The 16,317-nt window shown below is 37.9% G+C and overlaps 1 protein-coding gene across 1 annotated transcript in view; it reads right to left on the reverse strand.

Annotated features, from left to right (window-relative positions):
- The window catches only part of TTN (titin), a 282,533-nt gene that overhangs the window by 194,254 nt on the left and 71,962 nt on the right, over positions 1 to 16,317 (reverse strand). Inside the window, exons 45-55 of the mRNA XM_054699459.1 lie at positions 6,550 to 6,828; positions 4,273 to 4,836; positions 3,447 to 3,728; positions 3,072 to 3,350; positions 2,366 to 2,644; positions 1,991 to 2,269; positions 1,586 to 1,873; positions 1,191 to 1,469; positions 817 to 1,098; positions 443 to 721; positions 53 to 331 (exon numbers count right to left, since the gene is read on the reverse strand). Coding sequence (XP_054555434.1) covers positions 53 to 331; positions 443 to 721; positions 817 to 1,098; positions 1,191 to 1,469; positions 1,586 to 1,873; positions 1,991 to 2,269; positions 2,366 to 2,644; positions 3,072 to 3,350; positions 3,447 to 3,728; positions 4,273 to 4,836; positions 6,550 to 6,828 — 3,369 coding nt within the window. The remainder of the gene's footprint in view (positions 1 to 52; positions 332 to 442; positions 722 to 816; positions 1,099 to 1,190; positions 1,470 to 1,585; positions 1,874 to 1,990; positions 2,270 to 2,365; positions 2,645 to 3,071; positions 3,351 to 3,446; positions 3,729 to 4,272; positions 4,837 to 6,549; positions 6,829 to 16,317) is intronic.

The raw sequence follows: 16,317 nt of genomic DNA on the forward strand, positions 1-16,317 counted from the left end.
GTTTACATCTGTATTTTCCCCCTAAAACCCGCAGCAAACTTTCTGAACCAACCTTTTACTGAGAGCAAGGCAGAACATCTTTGTATTCCTGCATCATTTTTGGCTTGACACACATATTTCCCATCATGTTTGATTTCAATGCCACTGAGGTACAGACTAGCCACGTTGTTCTCAAATGTCATTCTTATATTGTCATCTTCAGTGATTTCATCATTGTCTTTTAACCAAGTCACTGTGATTGGCAAGGAGCCCTTCAGAGTGGCCTGGAAGGCGGCTGTGCCTCCCCTAAGGGAGCTGGTGCCCTCGATCTTCTTTATAAAGGATGGGGGTTCTAGCAGAAGAATGAATTCTCAATCATTATCAGCTCTAGAGCAAAACTAGCTTTTTCAAAATGTATACAAGAACTTGTAAAAGGCAGTCCATCACTGGAACTGACACTAACCTTTTAAAGTCACCCTGGCACTGCAGGTGCTGCTGCCCACCTCATTGGTCACCCGACACTGGTATTCACCAGCATCTGTAGCTACAAACTTGAGGATCTGCAGGCTAACCATCTGATCCTGAATGTAGGTTTTATACTTCCTACCACTCCGCAGCGTTGTGTTGTCTTTGAACCAAGTGATCTCAAAGGGAGGTGTGCCTGCAACCTCAGCCAGTAACATGACATCATACTCCTTCAACACTTCAATCGGCTTAAATTCTTTGGTAAAGTAAGGTGACTCTACAGCAGAAAAGGAATTACTTTGCGTTAACGGGGACGAGATGGGTACTATGGGCCACAATTGTAGTAATAGCAGCGGGGATGTAAACACAAACCTTTGACTATTAAAATGCTACCACAGTGGTCACTGCCAGCCTCATTTTGAGCTTCACACATATATTCACCGCTGTCTTCAGTGGCAACATCTGTGAGTCTTAGAACTGCAGTGGACTCCGCAAAAGACATTTTGTGTTTGCTGCTCTCCTTAATTTCTCTATCATTCACAAACCATGTTATCTTAATTGGAGGGGTACCAGTTACTTTGCAGACCAACTGGGTGGTGTCTCCTTTCTTTAACAAATGTGATGGCTCTAACTTTTCAACAAATGTGGCAGGTTCTGTGGAAGGAAGGAAGTTATTAAGAAATGTGAAAAAGAGGAAAGAGCTTACAACAATGGTAGCACAAAAAGGTCAAGAAAACAATGCAAACCTTTCACAAATAAGTTTGCACTGCACTCCACCGCACCCGCGATGTTGCTGACTTTACAGGTATATGTGCCTGAATCAGAGGTTTTTACTGCATAGAGTTCCAAGGAACTTTCTAAAGCTTCTTTGGTAATATAGCAGCTGCCACCAGAAACCAGCTCTTTGTCACCCTTAAACCATCTGATTGTGAGCGGAGTAGACCCTTGGAAGGTGCTTTTCAGGCAGACTGCCGAGCCTGGCAGAACATCCTTTGATGCAGGTTTAGTTACAAAACTGGGTGGTTCTAAAGAAGAGGTATAAGAAAGAAATTGAAAGAGTTAAGAGGCACCAGCTAAGGGAAGAAGCCCTAATTTGCACATTGTCCTATAACAAGAATGAAGCGCAAAGCTTCCAGCCAACCTTGCACAATCAGGGCTCCACTGCTGTCTTTGCTCCCCACAGAATTTGTGGCTCGGCAAGTGAAATTTCCTGTGTCACTCATGTCCACTCTGCTTATTTCCAAAGAGGCTGTGCCTTCCACAAAGGCTATTCTGTATTTGTCAGAAGAAGCTATTTCTTTACCATCCTTGAACCAGGACACCCTCATTGGGAGGGAGCCAGCAATTTTGCAGTCCATTCTGCAGCTACCGCTGACAACACTATCCACGTTACGTAGCGGTTTGGTAAAAAAAGGTGCAATATCGCGATCTGTTCATGGCAAAAGAAGGGAAGAGAGATCAATATGGAAAGGTGCTCAGTGATTTTATTTCTGGTCTTTGTTGTATTTCAAAGACATGTGGGGCACAGCTGTCTCAAGATACTAACCTAATACAGTGAAAGTGGTCTCGCAGGAGCTGCTGCCCACTTCATTGGAAATCTCAAATGTGTACTGGCCGCTATCATGTAGTTCTGCTGAATAAAACTTGAGCTGGGCAACATTGTTTTTAAAGCTTATTCGATACTTTTTACTGGCAACCAAAGGTTTTCCGTCTTTGTACCATTTAGGCTTGAGTTCTGGGGTGCCTGCGACTGTGTATTCCAGTGTGGCGGGGTCTCCTGCTGTCACCTGGATCAGTTCTGCTCTCTCAATGATTTTGGCAGGTTCTACAATGGTATTAAATAGTTAAGATATTGAAATGTGTCTTAAGGCTTCACCTTAAATAGAATACCAATTCAAATTTAAAATGTTCTTCCACAAACCTTTAACTATTAATTCCCCAACAGATGTTTGACTTCCAGCCTCATTTTCAGCCAGACATGTGTATTTGTCACTGAAATTAACCTGAACATCAGGGATTATCAAGACTGCCACACCAGTGGAAAAGCTCATCTTGATTTTTCCATCTTCTTTAATGATCTCTTGTCCTTTCATCCATGTGACGGAAATGGGTTCTGACCCTCTCACTGCAGCTTGTAAGGTAACAGTTTGTCCTGCGAGTGCAGTGAAATCATCTACTTTCTTTACAAAGGTTGGAGGTTCTAGTTAAAGAAAGGGAGTACACAAACCTCAATTCCCAAACACTTTCAACACCATATATATGTAAGAGCTTTATCTAGATTACATTGGTCTTGTCCCATAGTGTTGGATAAAGGAAAAGAAGTAACATTAAAAAGAATTACAATTTCATTCAAGAGACTGAAGCATGGGATATACATGGTTATAAAATGACAAAATGGCTTATTATAGAATTCATTTTAGTTATCAGAGATCCAGTGTTTACATTGCTGTCAGGATTGAGAGGGAAGAAGGGGGTCACTGATTTTGTCCCCACTGTCCCAGGTCAAACCAAAGGCAAAACATATTTTCAATGGTTAGGAAAAGAAGAGAAATACTGGTTTTTCTTCCAGGGGGCAACAAAGTTATTTTGACCACTTGTTAAAGGGAAATTGGTTTTCAAGCACTAACCTTTCAGTAAGTGTGTTGCGACGCAGCCACACTTTCCAACTTCGTTGGCAACAACACATTCATATTCACCAACATCTGCACTATTAAAAGAAAAGATCTCCAGAGACACAAGAGACTTCTGAGAAAATAACCTGTATTTTTTGCTACTTCGAATTTGCTTCTTATCTTTGAACCAGCTAATTTCAAATGGCCCAGTGCCTGAGATTTCACACTGAAGGAGGGCATTTGATCCTCTCACTATGTCTGCAGGCTCAAGAGTTTTGATGAAAGAAGGAGGTTCTACAAAAAGCATGAAAGCAATGTGTAAGACATGTGTTACAATCAAAAGAAAAATCTTTTCTCAGAAAAACAATGACTATCACTAAGTAAACAAACCTTTGACAACTATTTCAGAACTGCAACTGTCACTGCCAACATCATTGACTGCTTCACAGGAGTAATTCCCACTGTCTTCAACTTTTACATCCGTAATATCGAGTATAGCCTCAGAATGGACAAAAGACATTCGGATTGTGTTACTCTCATGAAGTTCTTTGTTATTTTTAAACCAGGTAACCTGGATCACAGGTGAGCCTTTCAGCTTGCAATGGAGGCGTGCTGATTCACCTGGGAGCATTAAGTAAGAGGGATCCACCTTCTTCACAAAGGATGGTGGCTCTACATGAAGTCAACAAAAAATAAAAAGGAAATGATGTCTGAAGCATAAACTCCATAAAAGAAAAACAGACACATACAGTAAAAAGACAGAATACACATAAAATATCTTCGCCAAATTCCTGAAAAGCTTTTGGTGTGTTCAATAGCTGCCTGTTTCCACGGTACTAAAATACTCTTTTAGTCTACTGATTAGACAGACAAACAAACAAACAAACAAACAAACAAACAAGACCCACTTATACAAAAAGGACGATTTTATAAAAGAGGATATTTAAGAATGATGTATAGACCTGAATTTCTTAGAAGAAATTTTAAGCTAGTTCTGTTAAGGGCAGGAAGTTTTAAAAGAACAAAAGTATGTGTATTCTGAAGAAGATTGAAAAAATAAACTCAAACAATGCCAGAATTTCCCCAAACCAAAATATTTACTCAGGTGAAATTATTTTAATAACACATTGCACCAACTACATTGTTTAACAACAATTTTCTGTCTGAGACTTATTTTCAGAGGATATGAAAAAACAAAAATTCACACATTTCTTACCTCTGATAGCTACTGTTGCTGAAGAAGAGCTGCTTCCAGCCTCATTTGAAGCTGTGCAAACAAAGGTTCCTGAATCTTTTACTTTGGCCAGAGGAATCTCCAGTGATGCTATTTTATCTTCAAAATAGATCTTATAATCTTTCTCAGGGGGCAGTTTTTGCCCATCTTTACTCCACGTCACTGTGACTTTTCTGTCTTCATCTACCTGGCACTCAAGGCGTATCTTCTTATTGATAGCTGATTGCACAGGTTCTAATTCTTTAATGAAATGCGGTTTGTCGATGATGGTCAACTCAGCTTGGCAGATGTCAGCTCCAAACTTGTTAGAAGCCTTACAAGAGTAAATGCCTCTATCTTGAATGGTAAGATTGAAGAGTTCTAAAATGTGTTTGTTTTCTGCATCTGTAATCTTGTGATTGGGTGAAGGTGAGAGTGAAGCTCCATCTTTCTGCCAGATGGTCTCAATCACAGGAGTTCCTGACACTGTACAGAGAAACTTGGCTCCCTTACCCACAAAAGTCGTAATGGACTTAGGTCTGGAGAGAAAGGTTGGTGGATAGGCCTCTGCAAAAGAAATTTTTTTCAGCATTATATTTTGTTCCCACCAAAACTCTTGCTGCAATTACATCTTCCAAGAAAGAGAAAAGATGAGCTATAGCTTTAGATAGACATGAGACATTGTTTAAAACAGAATAATGCATTCATAAGATGAAAAGATTTGGCCAAGGAAAGGGAAGGGAGTGTTCTTGATAGAGAAGCGAGATGACACTTTAAATGTCTCCAGTAAAGACCAAATGTTCCTTTATTTAGCAACATTAACTTAGTATTGCTAAAGATAGGTCCACTTTAGTAGATGGTTAATTATTTGTATTACATGATAAGGCAATTCAGCTAGTCTTAATTCTGAGAATTAGAAGACTATTCAAGGAAGATAAAGACAATGTAATTGACTTTTTGAAGAGTTGGGGCATAAGCAATAAGGTTGACTAGTTTTGCATGGTCTTTGTAACCCTCTTGTCACTCACCAGCAAAACCTAAGTGATTTAAATTTGAATGCATCCTAAGTCATTTCAAACTTGGAAAAAATATTTATAGCAGTAATTTCCCATTTCCATTATGCATTTTGAATCAAGACTTTAGGAACAACTAGGATTTAGAAAAGTATCTTGTTCTCTCTTTCCTTCTGTGATTTGAAGTGTTAATCCCACTACTGATTTGGCCTAATTTGGGTAAAGAAATTTCCAAAGAATCATTAAGAATAATACCATGTGTACCGTTACAAGGAGACTTTCTGATCACAAAGTGAAAACTACTGGCTAGGTTACCAAGGATCTCGATTTTGAATTTTCTGATATATAACAGAGTTGTATCAGCAAGGATCTATTGAGAAACCTGAATTTTTCAAGTCAAGAGATGTACTATATTTGCCTTTCCCCTTCATGTTCTCATTGAAAAAAGGAGATCAAGGAATAGTCCCACCCTGACATCTGACATTGAACACAAAGTTATAAACTGTAGTTCATACTCACACTTTCCCTGGGGAGGAGGAAGGAAGAGAGAGAAAAAGATAGAGAAAGAGAACTAATTTTTTGCTAATAAGGGAAACTAAGCACTTGATAAGTGTTAACTACTTAACATTGCCCTATGTGTCAATTAGGAATTTGAGAACAAAAAGTTGAGTAGTTGCTTTTATTTTTAAGTTAGCACTGAAGTATGGGGTGAAAATTCCAGTTTCTAGCTCTGACAGTTGGATTTGTGTAACTTTAGTTTTATGTTCTGGCCTTTTTAAAAAATTTGTAATCTGTTCTTAATTGGTTAATTGGCTCTAGATTATTGAACACATTGGTATATCTTTAATTTTTTTAGTAGCACCAAACTGTCCTGAAATTATTTATATTAAGGGCCCAAACAGGCTAGTAGATTCTGTCTCAGACATTTCCACCAAGTTAGTCATTTTTAAAGAAAGAGAACAAAATAAATCCCACCCTCAAAAACAAACTTTCAGGAATCACTCCTCATTTGATTCCTTGATACTGTTCTCAAAATAATGACCTATTTTTATTTTTTCCTTAGCCTTAGTAAAGGCTAAGGAAATGTGATCGTAAATAATGATCTCTTGTTCCATCTAGACTAGTCAGCACTTTGCTACCACATTACCATCTTGGTGACTGGTCTCTCCAGTTGGTAGGACAAGAACTTCCTGAACCTGTATGAAAAGCAAAACAGGCAATAATATGAACTGGAATAATAACATCTATGTCAAGGTGTGGTATTTACCTGTCACAGTCAGCGTGGCTGTACAGCTGACACTGCCATACTCATTGGAGGCTTTGCAGGTGTACTCGCCGCAGTCAACAACCTGGGTCCTGAGGATTTCCAGGCTGGAGACATAATTTGAAGATCGAATAGAACACTTGTCACTGTCATAAATTTCTCGGCCAGCTTTAAACCACTGGAAGCGCACATTGGGGGCGCTTTGGATCTCACAGGTGAATTTGGCGAGGTGGCCCAGAGCTACTTCCAAGGGCTCGATCCTCCTCTTGATCACAGGGGCAGCTGCAAACAGAAGCAGAATCCATTAGCATGCTTCCTTCCCAAGCATTCCACATTTCTTTTCCTTCTGACTCACGTTGTTGTTAATGAAGTAGAACAGTTGAAATGGGTGAGGCAGACTGCAGCAGTTTAAGACAAGTGACTGGAAAATGAGAAAGATCATTGAAGGCAAAAGAAGGCAATAAGCAGCTTTCAACATATTTAATTGTTACTTTGCAGTGAATTGTGAAAGAAATTATTAAAATGTGATGCTACTGGCTTACATGCATAACAACATGATAGATTCTCTAAATATACCATGCTGACAAGGAACACTGAAAATAATGTGGAAAAAACATGATATACTAAGTAAAGTGATGAAGTGAAACAACAGCAAAAAAAAAAAAATAGGAACAGGAAACACAAGTAGACATGTAATCATGGTTATTCTGAATTGAGGGATGAGACTGGGGGTTTCAGAGTGGCAAAGTGTTCACTGACAGCTTTTATCACATGGTACTCAAATATTAGACTCTGAAATGTATAAAAACGTTTCATTTTAAAAATAGTAACACATATGATATTGTACTACCCAGTAAGGCAGAAAGGGTAAGGAAAGAGTTAATAACCATGATTATGTCAGTGATTTCATTCTTATTCTAAATAAATTGCATTCTGGCAGTGGCAGGTAAGTGAAAATTCAGTGATGAAACCTAAATCACTAGAATCCAGTGAATGTTAGAGCTCGACCCACTTAATCCTTAAAATCCAACCTCTTTTGACTACAGTGAGTTTTGCGGAGGTGGTTGTTTTCCCGTTGTCATTCCAGGCCTCACAGCTATACTCTCCTTGATGCACTTCTGTATTCACTTTGTTGATTACTAGTGTATATGTATTTTGATCTTGTACACACTTGAACGTTTCATCTGAAGTCACCAGTTTATTTTCAAAATACCATTTTACTTCATTGGCATTTGTTATGGATGACACGAGATTTATGGTATCACCTTCCTCAGCAGTGGTGTCCACCAAGGGCGTGTGTATAACAGGAGCAGCCTCTTTGTCTAAACTGCCCTCAGTTTCCTGTATCTCTGCTCTCATCTTGTCAGCACCACTTTCAGAGGCCTTCTCCTTTTCCTCTGATGGTTTTAGTAATTTATTCTCTTTTTCAGCAGAGGTTGCAGCTGAAGCCACCCCATCAGTGACAGCTGTGGGGCCCACTGCTTTGACCTGACTTTCCACATTAAAATGACTAACCTCTTCTGTTGAGACAAGACATTCAGGTTTGACTTCAGGCTCAGTGATTGCTTCAACCTTCTGCAAATCTGAAAAAGAATCTGTTTCTTTCTGCCAGGCTGCTTTGGCTCCTTTATGAAGTCTAGGATCCTCTGCTGTTAAGATGTTTATTTCCTCACATATGACAGAGCAGAAAGCATCCTTCAGTTCAGTTTTCAAGTTTGCCATTTGAGGATCAATGCCTTCAATGCTGATGGTTAATTCTTCAGTTAGAGACTTCACTGAGGTAATGAGGTAGGTGCACATAATGCCTTTGGGTTCTTGGATGAAGTTTATGGCCTTGACCTCCACCTTCTCAATGTTTTTTAACCACTCAGAGAAGAGACTCGGTTGCTCACTAGCCACTGCTGCATGCAAAGCCCTGCAGATCTGAGTTTTCAGGTTTAGCCTTTGCTCTTCTGGAATACCAGAAAGTGAGCTATCCCCAGAAAGAATATCACTTCCCTGCACCCACTTTATTCCCATGGGCTCATTTTTATACTCAGAATGCTCTTCTTTGAGCAGGACCTGCTTTTTCTCACATGCTAGTGGAGATCTTAAGGCCTTGCATTCCTCAGTGCTGCCTGCGAGATGTTGCCCTGTACTTTCTACCTGCCCTGCACTTTCTAGTTGACATGCACTTTCCATCAAGATATTACCTTCTTCTGAGCATGTATATTCAGAAGTCACCTGGGGCTTTACCTCAGGGATTATGACATCAGGACCCTTGAGACTCTCCACATGTCCTTCAACTAAGCTCTGCCTTAGCTCAACAGCTGAGTACAAAAGCACTTCCTCAGTCACAGAGGTTGAATGTGAATGGGCTGGAGCTTCTCCTATAGAAGACTGTTGATAACTCTCTTCAACTAATAAAGATTTCTGAGACTCAACTGTTAATGAACTAATGTCTTCTATGGACATGGAACTTGGGAAGATTTTTTCAGTATCTGAAAGTCCCACCTGTGAGGTGGGCTCTTGAAGCACTAGAATATCTTCTTTGGGGGGCTGTAAAGTGAAATGTGGTTCTTTGAGAGGCTGAACACGAATAGCGCCATTGATGGTAAAAACTTCCCTGGTGCTTTCAGGAGTGGGCATATCCTGCCCCAACATGACTGAGGGCTGCAATTGTTCTGCAACCAAAGTCATGTGACTGCTCAGATCATTGCTCTTAACAATATGCTCATCAGACAGCTCCTGTTTTTCTTGTGCAATTGAAGCAGCTTTCAAAATGGTATCCTTTACCAAAGCCTCCACTTCCTGCTCTGAGTCAAATATCTCAACTGCAGTGTCTGTAAGGGGCACCTGTGGAGAATCTTCAGCAGCCTCCTGTGGGGACTCTGTTTTGCAGGGGCCATCAGTCATGTCTGTGTCTTCTGGAAGCACAGACAGTTCTGCAGCACAGGTGGACTCCCCCCACATGTTTTGCGCTTTGCAGACATAGAGGCCACTATCTTTCTTCTGAGGGTCATTGACGATGAATGTTCCGGAGCCATCAGGGTGGTGAATGATAGTGTAATAGACATTGGTGCCAAGCTGCTTGTTTTCCTTGAACCAGGAAACAGTGGGTGCAGGCTCTCCAAGCACTGTGTACTCAAAGACAGCAGGGAGCCCCTGAGCACAGCGAACTGACTTTAACTCCTTAAGGAAGTAAGGAGGACAAGGACCTTCAAGCGTTGCCAGAGGTTTCTCCACTGCTGAAACTGTTTCTCTTTCTCTGTGCCCCTCTCCCTTGGAATTTATTTTGAGATAGGCACTACATACTGCCTGTCCATGTTCATTGCTGGCAATGCATGTATACTCTCCCTCATCCTCAAACTTGGTGAAGAGAATGATCAAGCTATGAACGTTATCATCAAAAACAAATTTGTAGTCGACAGAAGGGGTTAACATCACTCCATTAAAGAACCACTGAATTTTAGGCTTAGGAATGCCAGTGACAGTAACCGACAGCTTAGCCACATCTCCTAGGCTTATTTCAGTATTTGACACTTCTTTGATGAATGCTGGAACACTGCCTTCTTTTTTGGAATCAAATTTAGTTGAATGAACTGGAGGTTCAGACAAAAGTTCAAGTGTTTTGTTTCTATTATATAACTGAAGTTCAGAATTATAGTTTTGGAGTCCTTCCTCCTCAGCAGACAGAAGAGAACTAGAAAACTCTGTATAAGGAAAAATGATTACTGTTTTACTATTAATTTTATTTAACAAAACAAAAGAAGTCAAAGTGTTACACACCAATTGATGGACTTCATGGCCTTTTTCTGCTTTATTCCTAGAATAATTAGATTATCCTGAGATAAAGTTATCAAAAAAGACATTTCTAAAATTTTAGCCTTACCTTATACAATATTATTTTATTCTAAATACTGTATAAATGTAACTTTCAATCCACTTCATTTTAATACATTTATAAATTTTAAAGATGCTTTTATAAGTTTTCTTTTGTAATATAAAACCAATTCTAAAGTTTGAAAAGCTGCTGGCTATATATTTACCATAAAAGAATCTAGGACTTTTGAAATCCATTTCTTTAAAGATTCAGAATTATTATTTATATTTACAATTTTTTTGAGTTTACCATCCTATTGTCAAAATAGGATTATTTCCAAAATAAAACATCTATGTTCTAGTTATCACTTATAAAAGGAAGCTATTATTAAAAACAAGCCCTTATTAATGAAAAACTAAAGACAAGAAATGTTTAATTCAATTTGTAAGAGAATCACTTTTTTTTATTTACTAGAAATGCAGGCCCCCTTTTACCTGTCTAAATTGCCATATTATATCAACAAAGCTTTTGTAATAAGACTATGTGAAGTCAAGAAATCAAAGAATCAAATGAGAGAAAACAATTCCAACATTAAAAATTTGGTAGCATTTTATTATGCAAGAAATACCCATATAGCCGCAACATTGAACAGAAAAGCAAAGCAGAGAATAACAATTACCTTCTAAGTAGTATCATGTAATTTGATAACAATGAACCAGGATTTTCGTTAAATTTGTTAGGTATGTGGACGAGTCCTATTACTAGTAGTCTTATTGACTAACTAAAAAACAGTATTATTTTGTTAGTTCACTCCACTTGCATCACATGGAAGAGTCTTATATCTTAATTCCTTTCTGACCTAGAATTTGTGTTTTTGAAGGTAGGACTATGGTATCTGTTAGCTATAAGTGTACTGGTAAAACTTATCTGTAGTGTGTAGAATACATACTCATTTACTTAGTATTTCAATCAGTAAGTCATAAAACCATTGAGCAATTAATTCCACATTCTGGTGGTGACCATTTAACTTTACATTTAATCTATAATGAATTACTCATGTCAGCTTTTGCTTTACTTGAACTCCCAAGATAAGAGTTAAAATACTCATTAACATGTAATATTTTCAGCTGTTTTCCCTTGTTTGTAAACACGAAGTATTAATCATAAAAAAGAATAAATGAAATCCAAGTATGCTGAAATATGAAAGGGGTAGTTAAAAATATATGCAGTACTAGTAGCTAATAATTATGCCTAAACTATACTACTCCTAATACAATGAGTTCTTTATCTAACATCAAATATAACATTAATATTTCAGGCTTTTAAATCATGTGCTATTGAGTCAGAAAATAAAAAAAATTCTATTTAATTACTACAACAATTAATAAGGAAGCCAAGTGTGGGCAAGACTTAGTTTTCTTTGTACAACCATTAATGCTGCATATCCTCACATTCAATGCATTTGAAACAGAATTTTAATAAGCAAAATCAAACAATTCCCTATTTCTTAGTTGAATAAAAGTACATTTTCCATTTCTTTCTGCAAAACAAAGAAGGCATTAAAACCTTCCTTTCTTTTTGTATGAAGCAGATGTGAATAGTTGCTATGTTATATTAGGTTTAGGGAAAATACACTTGTCAGGTTTGTGATGACCTGAATTTCTTATCTAAACATCCATTAGTGACTAAAGGCTGAATAAATCCTTAAATTTCTGTACCACAGAGTTTTTTTTCAGTAATTTATAATGTGCTATACTATATCATATCTATAATTATCATCACATAGTATATACTCACTGTTTGAAACAAGTGATTGATTATTCCACGGTAGTGTATCTATTTTGATGACTCAAAACAATTAAATGCTTATTTTGGGGTGGGATTGAGTATACGCCTGACTGTTCTGTCTATATTCTGTACATTCGCCCAATTGCTTCTTTAATTTGAAAGATATTTAGGGAATTCCTATTGTAGGAATAAAATATTGATAAATGAAAGAAACAAAAAGCATAATGGGATATATTAGTTTTTTGAAAATTTTATTTAAATTAAATGTTTAAATTTTTAATTTAATATTTTTAAGAATCAAAAATATGTTTAATACAATCATGACACATAAAATTTGCTCAATGCTAGGGACAAATAGAGTGTTAGGTACCAATGAGTAATTTAAAGAGTTGGAGGAGGAAAGATTCATAATTTCATTACTATATTATTTCTCTCATCATCTATGGAAAAACTAAACTTTACTATAAATTATAGTGAGGAAAGTTAACATTAAGATGACACAATCATAGAGTTGAAGGATCACCTCTGAGATCTTTTTGTCCAATCTCTTATTTTCAGATAAGAAAACTGGATTTCTTTATTTTATATCCCATATAAGATTGAGTTTCACATTGCTACATAGGTAAAATGTTAACGATTTTGCAAACTTATTTGAAAAACAAAAAGAGTTACTTTAGAAACATTTCTTTCTTAAGTTCAAATGTTTATTAATTTTTAGTTTGTTTCAAAATGAATTTCCATGAAAGTGACAGGAAAGCTAATTATTTTGTTATTTGTAATCATCTGAATTACAAATTGCCATCTTGCTTCAATTCTAAAAGCTTTCTGCTGTCTATTTTCTAACTAAAGATTCTAAAATTGTACTGCAGTTTAAAATCTACATATAATGTAATATGGTAGTTTCTTTTGTTCTCCCCATGTCAACATTAAATTCATGCTGTATTTTATATCTAATGTCATCTCAAAAATTAAGGAAATGGGGTATATTCTAAGGTGGAGAGATATTCATAGGCATATTCTGCAAATGTCCAGATGAAATTTATCCCAAAATTAGTCTCTTCAAAAATACCAATTAAAACACTTAATAAGGACGCTATTAATTATGAAAATATTTTTTAAAGATCTGAAAATATACGGTAAGACTAATGTAAAACAGATTACAGTTAGCTACCGATTGAGGGAAACTGGTTTAAGTTGGTTGTTAGTTTTGTTAAGTCCAAGAGAATAAGCATGAACTTGGAAGCATATGGGTTATAATCTCATAAATGACTTAGGGCTGAGAGGAGACTTTTCCCTACCCATGTGTCTGCATGGTCATCTGACATAGCCTTTCATTTTACATTTCAGTTTACACATAGAGTAGCTGCTAAATGAGGATCCATTCAGCTGAAACACTTTGTGGGGGAGGAAAGACGACAAAGCAGAAGGACAAACAAGTAGGTAGTCAAGGAGATATTTAATCATGCTTGGTTCACAGCATAATTGACACAAGTGATGATTCCACAGTTTAGATAACAGAATATTTACAGTTACAAACATGAGATTTCTACATAAGGAAACTGATTTTGCAGGGGTCTTCCATGTAATATGTTCAAGTAGACATATCTGGAAATTCCTTGGATCTTTATAATTTGGAAATATGAATGTATTCCAATTAATTCGAATAATTACCGAGGTCACATTGCTCAGGAACCTAAGCCAAGGTGAGTGTGGCGCAGCTCTCCGCCGTTCCTGATTTGTTTATAGCTACACACCTGTACTCACCTTGGTCTTCTTTTACTAAACTTGTTATGAATAGGTTGTGGAATCCTATGCCCCTTTCCTCAGCACTGAACCTTGCTCCCTTTACCAATTTCCCGTCTTTGAACCAGGAGACGGTGGGTCGTGGCGAGCCACGGACCAAGCACTGGAAATAAGCTGCTGTGCCTAACAGTGCGTAGCAGTTAGAAATACCTTTGAGAAACCTGGGGGGCCCTTCCACTACCTGGAATTCAAAAAAGCTGTCTGAATATTTGCTTCTTAAGAGTAATTCTTCCTTCAAACTGCTTAACATCACTTTGCTTTTCTTTGTTATCATTGCAAGTATTTCGGCATCTCCCATGGTGAGGAATCCCCGACAGATAGCCTCTCCTGCACTGTTCACAGCTCTGCACCTGTATGTGGCACTATCAGAGAGATTGACGTTTCGAATGGTGAGCCTGTGACTTCCGTCCTCCTCACTAATGACATATTTAACATCATCTGGCTCAATACACATATATTCTTTATACCATGTCACTTCAGGATGAGGGATACCTATTACTGAACATTTGAACACAGCATCTGAATTTTCCGGTATTTTGAAATCACAAATAGGCATTATAAAGCGAGGAGGCATTTCGAATGCTTCTAAATCAATATTTAAATCTTTGTCTTCCTCCCCCTGTGAAGCCATATTTGGCTCTGCTAAATTCAGTGGAAGAACATCTAGATTCACAATCATGCTTTTATGATCGGCAGTAAATTCAGGAACTGTGACTATTTTCACTTGCTTCTCAAATTCCTTAACATCTTTTTCACTTAATTCGACTTCCAGGACAATTTCTTGAGGAGAAGGTGTTCTTGATGATGTCGTATTTTCCAAATCAAACTCCATGATGTGCTGATGTATTACTGGAGGTGGCAGTGCCACTGCTCTTTCATTTTGAGGCACTATGTCTACCTTTGCAAAACTCTTTGCTTCCCCTATGATATTTACAGCATGGCACATGTACTCTCCCCTGTCTCCTTTCTGAACGTTAGAAATTTCCAGAGAACACACATTACCCACCCTTTCTATCTTGATTCTTCTATCTGGCTCTAACAGTGATTTGTTTTTATACCATTTCACACCAGGAACTGGAAGGCCCTCGACTTCAACAATGAAGCCTAATGTTGTGTTCTCATATATCTTTCTTTTGGTCAGAGGTTCAATAAAAGATGGTGGCATTTCATTGTCTTTTGGTTCGATGGCTTCATTGGGTGTGCCAAATGAATCGGAACGCCATATTTCATAGGCTGAACTCTCTCCTGTAGGTGTATGGAAGTGCTCACTTGGTGTACTATCCTCCCTTTCTATTTTTGATGGGTTCTTTTTTAAGTTTCCAGTGGGATTTGGTCCTCTAGTGGAAATATATTTTTCAACTGTTTTTCCTCCTAAAGGTGTGGAATATCTCTCTAGGGTCTCCCCTGGGGGTGTGGAATATCTCTCTAGGGTCTCCCCTGGGGGAGTAGAATATCTCTCTAAGGTCTCCCCGGGGGGTGTGGAATATCTCTCTAGGGTCTCCCCTGGGGGAGTAGAGTATCTTTCTAGGGTCTCCCCTGGGGGAGTAGAATATCTCTCTAGGGTCTCCCCTGGGGGTGTGGAATATCTTTCTGTGATCTCACCTTCAGAAGGTGTTGAATACCTTTCAGCATCTTCCTCTAAAGATGTGGTTCTTTTAACAACCTCACCTCCTGAATTGGTGGAGGATTGTTTAGTTCTATCTGGAGGAGTAAAATATAAATCTGGAGATTTTGGAGTTTCAAAATGTTCAACAGAGGATGGTGGGGTATAAAACTGATCTAACTCTGATATTTCCTCACTGCTTGTACTTGCCAAATCAATTGAAATTTCAGATTCGGGAGAAAATGGACGATCTAGTGAATCCTGTTTTTGGTTATAATATTCATACACGGTATTGAAAGTAACTTCTTCAACCTCCATTGATGTGACTGATTCACTCTGGAAAAGTTTTGCCTTGTGTTTGATGTCTTTAGTTTCAGGAACTTCATGCTTTCCAGCAGCGAGTAAATATTGTGTTAGGGAGGTCTCCGATTCCATTAGTTCCATTGTATGTGCCTCATCCAATTTAGGCACATTGTCAGAAAAACAAGTTTCTATCTTTTCTCCTTCAGTAGCAGAGAAGGAAGTTTCATTCTGAACTTGAACTTCATTACATTTTTCTTCTCCAGAAGCATTACTTTCCTCACTTATTTGTTCATTTGGATGCTGTTGTTCTTCTGTCATTAAGAATGGGAAACACTGGCTCAGAGAAAGTTTTCTGTGGAGTGTGTCTGCTTCCTGAACATCACCCTTGTGGTCTTGTGATATTCCATTAGCATAACCCTGTGTTCCTCCATCCTGTGTTTGAAACGATGTCAATTTTGGTTCCAAACTGTGT

Source organism: Talpa occidentalis, unplaced genomic scaffold (genome assembly GCF_014898055.3).
Source record: "Talpa occidentalis isolate TD23 unplaced genomic scaffold, MPIMG_talOcc4v2.1 talOcc4.3, whole genome shotgun sequence".
Classification (NCBI taxonomy): Eukaryota; Metazoa; Chordata; class Mammalia; order Eulipotyphla; family Talpidae; genus Talpa; species Talpa occidentalis.